The sequence below is a fragment of the Salvelinus fontinalis genome, chromosome 7 (genome assembly GCF_029448725.1).
Source record: "Salvelinus fontinalis isolate EN_2023a chromosome 7, ASM2944872v1, whole genome shotgun sequence".
NCBI classification, from domain to species: domain Eukaryota; kingdom Metazoa; phylum Chordata; class Actinopteri; order Salmoniformes; family Salmonidae; genus Salvelinus; species Salvelinus fontinalis.
This window is the reverse complement of record NC_074671.1, coordinates 56,354,448-56,364,179: the sequence shown is the minus strand read 5'-3', so window position 1 is coordinate 56,364,179 and position 9,732 is coordinate 56,354,448. Positions and strand designations below refer to the sequence as shown.

The 9,732-nt window shown below is 47.2% G+C and overlaps 1 protein-coding gene across 1 annotated transcript in view; it reads right to left on the bottom strand.

Moving 5' to 3' along the window:
• Window positions 1-9,732, bottom strand: part of LOC129859804 (glutamate receptor ionotropic, NMDA 3B-like) — a 64,639-nt gene that overhangs the window by 14,103 nt on the left and 40,804 nt on the right. The window contains exons 5-11 of the mRNA XM_055929929.1: window positions 8,106-8,617; window positions 7,852-8,003; window positions 7,099-7,218; window positions 6,735-6,870; window positions 6,373-6,473; window positions 5,524-5,670; window positions 4,832-4,977 (exon numbers count right to left, since the gene is read on the bottom strand). Of these exons, the coding sequence (XP_055785904.1) occupies window positions 4,832-4,977; window positions 5,524-5,670; window positions 6,373-6,473; window positions 6,735-6,870; window positions 7,099-7,218; window positions 7,852-8,003; window positions 8,106-8,617 (1,314 nt within the window). The remainder of the gene's footprint in view (window positions 1-4,831; window positions 4,978-5,523; window positions 5,671-6,372; window positions 6,474-6,734; window positions 6,871-7,098; window positions 7,219-7,851; window positions 8,004-8,105; window positions 8,618-9,732) is intronic.

The window sequence follows — 9,732 nt, the reverse complement described above, 5'->3', positions numbered from 1 at the left end:
GTGGCTCGGTGTCCAATGAGATTGCGGCCACGTCTCCTGCCTTTGGCCAGATTGAACCCAGCCTCGTCCACAAAAACAATACTGTGAGTCATTTCATGTCCTTCCAGCTCCATTATTCTCTACATAGTCAAACAGAAACAAAATAGAATGTTAGTTTTACATAGCCTATTCTAGAATCAGACAGTTTATTAAAGTATAAATGTTTTCTGTTCTTATGGATATCTACAACTTGAAGAAGTATATACAGGCATCCTTGAAGTACTGTAAAACTCCCTGTAGAATATACCATGTACACACCAATGGTTTACCTGGACATACTGGTACCGCAGCTCCTACCTGGACATCCTGGTACCACAGCTCCTACCTGGACATACTGGTACCACATCCCCTACCTGGACATACTGGTACCACAGCCCCTACCTGGACATACTGGTACCACAGCCCCTACCTGGACATACTGGTACCACATCTCCTACCTGGACATACTGGTACCGCATCTCCTACCTGGACATACTGGTACCACAGCCCCTACCTGGACATACTGGTACCACAGCCCCTACCTGGACATACTGGTACCACAGCTCCTACCTGGACATACTGGTACCGCAGCTCCTACCTGGACATACTGGTACCACAGCTCCTACCTGGACATACTGGTACCGCAGCTCCTACCTGGACATACTGGTACCACAGCTCCTACCTGGACATACTGGTACCACAGCTCCTACCTGGACATACTGGTACCACAGCTCCTACCTGGACATACTGGTACCACAGCTCCTACATGGACATACTGGTACCACAGCTCCTACCTGGACATACTGGTACCACAGCTCCTACCTGGACATACTGGTACCACAGCTCCTACCTGGACATACTGGTACCACAGCTCCTACCTGGACATACTGGTACCACAGCTCCTACCTGGACATACTGGTACCACAGCTCCTACCTGGACATACTGGTACCACAGCTCCTACCTGGACATACTGGTACCACAGCTCCTACATGGACATACTGGTACCACAGCTCCTACATGGACATACTGGTACCACAGCTCCTACCTGGACATACTGGTACCACAGCTCCTACCTGGACATACTGGTACCACAGCTCCTACCTGGACATACTGGTACCACAGCCCCTACCTGGACATACTGGTACCACAGCTCCTACCTGGACATACTGGTACCACAGCTCCTACCTGGACATACTGGTACCACAGCTCCTACCTGGACATACTGGTACCACAGCTCCTACCTGGACATACTGGTACCACAGCTCCTACCTGGACATACTGGTACAGCAGCTCCTTCACTCTGTCACTATTCCTCTCAAATGGCACCTTGTACAGTTGTTTCATAGTCATTCGTTTTTTTCCCTCAAAAATCTGACCATAGTGGAAATGATGACAGAATTGATATTTGCGAAGTAATTGTTGTCATTTATGATTGTACTTTGGATCTCTTAGCCTGATGGAATTGTTGGCTGTGACCATGTTGCAAATGTCTTGTTCTTGCTGATGGCTGAATACTGCTGCTCTGTCACCAGCATGAGGTCGTTGTACAGTCCTATATATGACATGTAGAGCTGCTCTGTCACCAGCATGAGGTCGTTGTACAGTCCTATATATGACATGTAGAGCTGCTCTGTCACCAGCATGAGGTCGTTGTACAGTCCTATATATGACATGTAGAATTCACACATAGATCATGTTACAGATAGTATATTGTATTCAAATTGTGCTGTACTACTGTTCTACTGTACTACTGTACTACTGTATTACTGTATTACTGTACTACTGTACTACTGTACTACTGTATTACTGTACTACTGTACTACTGTACTACTGTATTACTGTACTACTGTATTACTGTACTACTGTATTACTGTATTACTGTATTGCTGTACTACTGTACTACTGTATTACTGTACTACTGTACTACTGTACTACTGTATTACTGTACTACTGTATTGCTGTACTACTGTACTACTGTATTACTGTATTACTGTATTACTGTACTACTGTACTACTGTATTACTGTACTACTGTATTACTGTATTACTGTACTACTGTATTACTGTATTACTGTACTACTGTACTACTGTACTACTGTATTACTGTACTACTGTATTACTGTATTACTGTATTACTGTACTACTGTATTACTGTATTACTGTACTACTGTATTACTGTACTATTGTATTACTGTACTACTGTATTACTGTACTACTGTACTACTGTATTACTGTATTACTGTACTACTGTATTACTGTATTACTGTATTACTGTACTACTGTATTACTGTATTACTGTACTACTGTACTACTGTATTACTGTACTACTGTATTGCTGTACTACTGTACTACTGTATATTCCGCATACATATCTTACGGTACATTGTGATTTTCAGACTTGCATTTGCCTTTACAATAGTTGCTGTATTGTTGTGAATGAAACGCTGTAAAGTAAAGAACGAGTACATATTCACCTGTTTTTCAGGTCCACAGCGACCTCATGACACTGTGGACCTGTTTACATTAGGCTGTACTCTCTGACCAGCCTCTTCCATTGTAACACCATGGTTTATGACACTGTGGACCTGTTAACATTAGCCTGTACTCTCCGACCAGCCTCTTCCATTGTAACACCATGGTTTATGACACTGTGGACCTGTTTACATTAGGCTGTACTCGCCGACCAGCCTCTTCCATTGTAACACCATGGTTTATGACACTGTGGACCTGGTTACATTAGGCTGTACTCTCTGACCAGCCTCTTCCATTGTAACACCATGGTTTATGACACTGTGGACCTGTTTACATTAGGCTGTACTCTCCGACCAGCCTCTTCCATTGTAACACCATGGTTCATGACACTGTGGACCTGTTTACATTAGGCTGTACTCTCTGACCAGCCTCTTCCATTGTAACACCATGGTTTATGACACTGTGGACCTGTTTACATTAGGCTGTACTCTCTGACCAGCCTCTTCCATTGTAACACCATGGTTTATGACACTGTGGACCTGTTTACATTAGGCTGTACTCTCCGACCAGCCTCTTCCATTGTAACACCATGGTTTATGACACTGTGGACCTGTTTACATTAGGCTGTACTCTCCGACCAGCCTCTTCCATTGTAACACCATGGTTTATGACACTGTGGACCTGGTTACATTAGGCTGTACTCTCCGACCAGCCTCTTCCATTGTAACACCATGGTTTATGACACTGTGGACCTGTTTACATTAGGCTGTACTCTCCGACCAGCCTCTTCCATTGTAACACCATGGTTTATGACACTGTGGACCTGTTTACATTAGGCTGTACTCTCCGACCAGCCTCTTCCATTGTAACACCATGGTTTATGACACTGTGGACCTGTTTACATTAGGCTGTACTCTCTGACCAGCCTCTTCCATTGTAACACCATGGTTTATGACACTGTGGACCTGTTTACATTAGGCTGTACTCTCCGACCAGCCTCTTCCATTGTAACACCATGGTTTATGACACTGTGGACCTGGTTACATTAGGCTGTACTCTCCGACCAGCCTCTTCCATTGTAACACCATGGTTTATGACACTGTGGACCTGGTTACATTAGGCTGTACTCTCCGACCAGCCTCTTCCATTGTAACACCATGGTTTATGACACTGTGGACCTGGTTACATTAGGCTGTACTCTCCGACCAGCCTCTTCCATTGTAACACCATGGTTTATGACACTGTGGACCTGTTTACATTAGGCTGTACTCTCTGACCAGCCTCTTCCATTGTAACACCATGGTTTATGACATGGTCCACAATTGTGGCTCTGATTTCATCAGGGACTCTTATTCTTTGCCTTCTACCTCTTCCTCTATTATGTCTTCCCCTAACACCACCACCACCACCACCACCACCACCACCACCACCACCACCACCACCACCACCACCACCACCACCACCACCACCACCACCACCACCACCACCACCACCACCACCACCACCACCACCACCACCACCACCACCACCTCCACCACCACCACCACCACCACCACCACCACCACCACCACCACCACCACCGAGAATCAACTCATCAGCTTCATCAGCAAGCCATGTGCATGTCGTTATTGTGCAAATTGTAGACAATTGTACTTCCTCTTTTGCACACATGTGCCAAAACACATGGAATTTGCTTTAATGAATAAGAAATTAAAATCTGGTGTGAACAAGAAACAAATTGTTCAGAGATTTTAAATTATTGTTTTGAAAAAATATATTCTAATTCGAGAATTGAGCCAAAGCGATTGAGAAAAACTGTAAATGCCTGGAGACGTGGGGGAATTAAGAGTAAATGAAATAATTTAGCATAACACAACACTGGGGTAACTGGTTGGTTAGCCAACAGATCAGTGGGTCTTACTTTATCATGTCCACTCCGTCTGGTCTGGTGGAACTGGTTGGTTAGCCAACAGACTGTGTGTGGGTCTTACTTTATCATGTCCACTCCGTCTGGTCTGGTGGAACTGGTTGGTTAGCCAACAGACTGTGTGTGGGTCTTACTTTATCATGTCCACTCTGTCTGGTCTGGTGGAACTGGTTGGTTAGCCAACAGACTGTGTGTGGGTCTTACTTTATCATGTCCACTCCGTCTGGTCTGGTGGAACTGGTTGGTTAGCCAACAGACTGTGTGTGGGTCTTACTTTATCATGTCCACTCTGTCTGGTCTGGTGGAACTGGTTGGTTAGCCAACAGACTGTGTGTGGGTCTTACTTTAACATGTCCACTCTGTCTGGTCTGGTGGAACTGGTTGGTTAGCCAACAGACTGTGTGTGGGTCTTACTTTAACATGTCCACTCCGTCTGGTGTGGTGGGTTGGTTGTAACGTCTCATGTAGTCATGCATGGCAGAGAAACTCTTCCTCATGTAGTCCTCTGCAGAGCTCTCTCTGACTGTCCCAAACCTGAACCCACGGGATGGGTGGTGCAGCTGGGGGGGGGACAGGAGGAGTGGGAGAGGGGGAGGGGAGGGAGGGAGGAAGAGGGGGATCATTTTAAGGTAAGGAGAATACATTAAGAAAAGGAGGGTGATATGCACATCCGTAAATTGAGAACACTGGTACAGGACTAAAAAGTGTTCCACATAAAGAAATGAGAGGCCCGTACACAGAATATTGCTTCTCCCCAGTGGGAGAATGTTACAATATTTCAACTTCAACAGTCTTCGTCATGTCTGACAGGTATCAAAGCTGAAACATTGTATTTTTGGTTTCAGGAATGAAACACTGGTGGGAGAAGCAATATTCTGTGTACGGGCCTCTCTCTTTTTTATACAAGGAGAATACATTTATACATTTAACTCATTGTCTGAATCATATCAACTACTGTAACTGTCCCTGATCCAGTCTGTTATGTCATATTCAGTCATGTTCATTTCCACATTGTAACTCGTGTGTGTTTGCATGTAAGTGCGTGTGTGGTTGCTTACATGCCTACCTGTGTGTGTGTGCACCGCCGTGAGTGTGTGTGTGTATACCTTCTCGTCATGAATCCCAGACACCTGTTCAAAGGTTTTCTCCCCCACCATGACAGCAGCCAGGTTAGCTGTATAACTGGACAACACCAGCAGACAGAAGATAGCCCACAGGTTCATCAGGAACCTACTGGTCCAACACTTAGGAGTCTGGAGAGGAGGGAGAGAGAGGGAGGGAGGGGGAGAGAGAGAAAGAAGGAGGGAAGGATGGCGAGGGAGAAAGAGAAAGAGAGAGCGATAGAGAGATAGAGAGAGAATAGAGGTAGATGGAGGGAGGGGGAGAGAGATGGAGGGAGGGGGAGAGAGAGAAAGAGAGGGAGGGAGATGGAAGGCAGACATGGATGGAAGGATGGAGAGAGAGAGAGGGAGAGAGAAAGAGAGAAAGAGAAGACATATTTGGTTAATTTGATTATTCAATCCTCCCCCTCCATCCCTCCCCCTCCTCCCTCCCATTATTCCTCCCTCCATCCCTCCCCCTCCTCCCTCCCATTATTCCTCCCTCCATCCCTCCCCCTCCTCCCTCCCATTATTCCTCCCTCCATCCCTCCCCCTCCTCCCTCCCATTATTCCTCCCTCCATCCTTCCCCCTCCTCCCTCCCATTATTCCTCCCTCCATCCCTCCCCCTCCTCCCTCCCATTATTCCTCCCTCCATCCCTCCCCCTCCTCCCTCCCATTATTCCTCCCTCCATCCCTCCCCCTCCTCCCTCCCATTATTCCTCCCTCCATCCTTCCCCCTCCTCCCTCCCATTATTCCTCCCTCCATCCTTCCCCCTCCTCCCTCCCATTATTCCTCCCTCCATCCTTCCCCCTCCTCCCTCCCATTATTCCTCCCTCCATCCCTCCCACAGTACCTTAGTAGCGACAGTGCGTCCAAACAGGATGGCGTAGCAGAGGTTGAGGGCTGAGGAGTAGGAGAACACTCTGAGTCTGTTCCTCCCATGAGGAGTCATACCTGGATCAACACAACACAGGAGTCAGCTGTGTGTGTGTGTGTGTGTGTGTGTGTGTGTGTGTGTGTGTGTGTGTGTGTGTGTGTGTGTGTGTGTGTGTGTGTGTGTGTGTGTGTGTGTGTAGGATCACAATGACAAACAGAGTTGTAAAGGTCCCAACCACCCACAGCTGTGTGTGTAGATAAGTCATAGCAATATCCACTGAGATTTAGGTCACAGACTAATAACATGACAGGCCATAAGTGGTATTTTAGTTCTCTCACCAAAGGGACTGTTCCACTCATAGACGGTGAGGAAAAGTGCGGTAAGATGAAGAGTGACGAAGATGCCCACCCACATGGACCAATGGAGAGGCCACATGAAGGCCCCAATTGGGGCTGATGTGTCCTGGCTACGCACCTTGTAGTCAAGAAACACATACACACACATTATAAACTGTATGTCCCCACACACATATACACGCTTGTAGGTACACAGGCACACACGCACGCAGGCACGCAGACACACACACACACACACACACACACACACACACACACACACACACACACACACACACACACACACACACACACACACACACACACACACACACACACACACATACACACACACACACACACTCACCAGTATCCCCAGAGAGGTAGAGTAGAATGGAGAGGTGAAGTCTATAACTCTGCTCCTGGCTGAGTTGATGGAGAATGATGTCACAGCCATGTCTGCTGTTCCACTCAGCAGGTCTCCCACCTAATATGAGAAACCAGGAACATCTACAACCTTCAGAAGACACTATTACACATGCATTTAACAATCCTTCTGTCAACATTGTTCTTGGTTAGGTAAACAATCATGTCAAATATGCATGCAATCATATACACTGCTCAAAAAAATAAAGGGAACACTAAAATGACACATCCTAGATCTGAATGAATGAAATATTCTTATTAAATACTTTTTTCTTTACATAGTTGAATGTGCTGACAACAAAGTCACACAAAAATTAATCAATCAATTTATCAACCCATGGAGGTCTGGATTTGGAGTCCCACTCAAAATTAAAGTGGAAAACAACACTACAGGCTGATCCAACTTTGATGTAATGTCCTTAAAACAAGTCAAATGAGGGTCAGTAGTGTGTGTGGCCTCCACGTGCCTGTATGACCTCCCTACAACGCCTGGGCATGCTCCCGATGAGGTGGCGGATGGTCTCCTGAGGGATCTCCTCCCAGACCTAGACTAAAGCATCCGCCAACTCCTGGACAGTCTGTGGTGCAACGTGGCGTTGGTGAATGGAGCGAGACAGACAGACAGACAGACAGACAGACAGACAGACAGATAGATAGATAGATAGATAGATAGATAGATAGATAGATGACGTACCAGACCGGTCCACCTCCCAGTGCTGCTCATCGCTCCGTACTTCCCATCTCCCACGATGTACAGGTCAAAGGTGAACTTCAGGTCCTCCGACAGCTTCTCCAACAGGTCAATAACGTAACCATAGCAACACTTCCGCAGGTCCTCTGTTGGGTCTGGAGTTGTGGTCAGGACAGGACAGGGACAGGAAGGGTCAGTCCTGGTCTACTGGTCTGGAGTGATGTACTGTAGTTATTGTGTACTGTAAGTATACTCACTGTGGTCAGTAGTGGTAGTAGTTGTATTGGTCTGGTGCAGGTGACTGAACAGTGAGTCCAGTAGATCTGAGCGGTTAGTCCTCGGGTCCAGACACAGCTGACCAGCGGGACACAGCCCATCCTCATCCACCTCTCTAGTGAACACGAAGGGATGCTCCACCAGGGTCACGAACCTTAATCTCCGGCCCGCCATCTGTAGCCCCGGCCTCCATCTCCCTCCAGGACTGTTGTCTCTGTCCCTATCCCCTCTCTGGACCCCTAACCCAGACCCGGACCCTGTCCTCCTCCCCGGGCCTAGCCCCAGGCCAGCGCCGACCCCCAGCCCCAACACCCCCTCGTCCAGCTGTAGGCGCCCGGTGGTCCAGTGGGCCACGGTGACCCAGGACGGCTGGCCAAGAGGACCTCTCTTCAAGCTCCACACGTGGTAGAGCTGGGAGGAGAGGACCTGGGAGAGAGCAGGTGCCACGCGGACCGCACCCGTAGAACCCTGGAACGAGATGTTGGAGAGGAACCTGGAGAGGAGAGAGAGAGACAGAGACAGAGACAGAGACAGAGACAGAGAGAGAGAGAGAGAGAGAGAGAGAGAGATAGAGAGAGAGAGAGAGAGAGAGAGAGAGAGAGAGGAAGGTATAGTTTGAACATGTAGACATACAGATACCCAGTCTGTTCTTTCAGATTGGCTGGGTGTAATAATTGGTTGGCTGTTCCAGTCAGTCTCATTATTTTAAGTTAATGCAGTAGAGAGAGAAAGATAAATTCTGTCTATCTGGCCACGCACATGCACGCATGTAAGCATACGCCCACACACACACACACACACACAGACAGACATAAAAACACACACCCACACACACACAGAGAGTGTTCTTATTACTATGGAGTTAATGCAGTTCATTGTGGTTGTTTCTATCTAACTGGCCCCAACATCATTAATATTCCTCTCAGTCTCCACCCAGTCCTAACGCTGCTTTACCATGGAATACATTGGTACGCACAATTAAGTCTCACACATATATCTGCTCTGGGTATCCAACCGCGCGGGGATCGTTGGGATGATGTCTAAATATTAACAATGCAGGGATCATTGGGTTAAGTCTGCAAGTTCGAATGGTTCATTAAAACTCCTAAAACTGTTTCACATTTCAAAGTGGATGCTGTATGTGTGTGTGTGTGTGTGTGTGTGTGTGTGTGTGTGTGTGTGTGTGTGTGTGTGTGTGTGTGTGTGTGTGTGTGTGTGTGTGTGTGTGTGTGTGTGTGTGTGTGTGTAACTGCAGAGTGTGTGTGACTGATGGTGACTTCCTTCCATTAACTCTGACAGCAGAGGAGGAAACATTAAAACTATGAATTAATACTGAGGTCGTTAACCCACCTCTACCCTCCACTCCGCACTGAATATCAATGTACCTATAGAGAATGTGTCCTGTTTACAGCCCAACTGACTCATCAGATGTCAAACTGGTTACAGACCCCCCCCCCCCCCCTATCTCTCTCTCTCTCTCTCAAACTCTGTCCTTCTTGCTCGCTCTCTCTCTTCAGTTGATTTGGCAGCTGTGTCTATTGAAGAGCTGTATCGTCGATCTCACTAAGATAACAACACCCTGTTTGATCTCCTCTCCTCCTCTCCCCT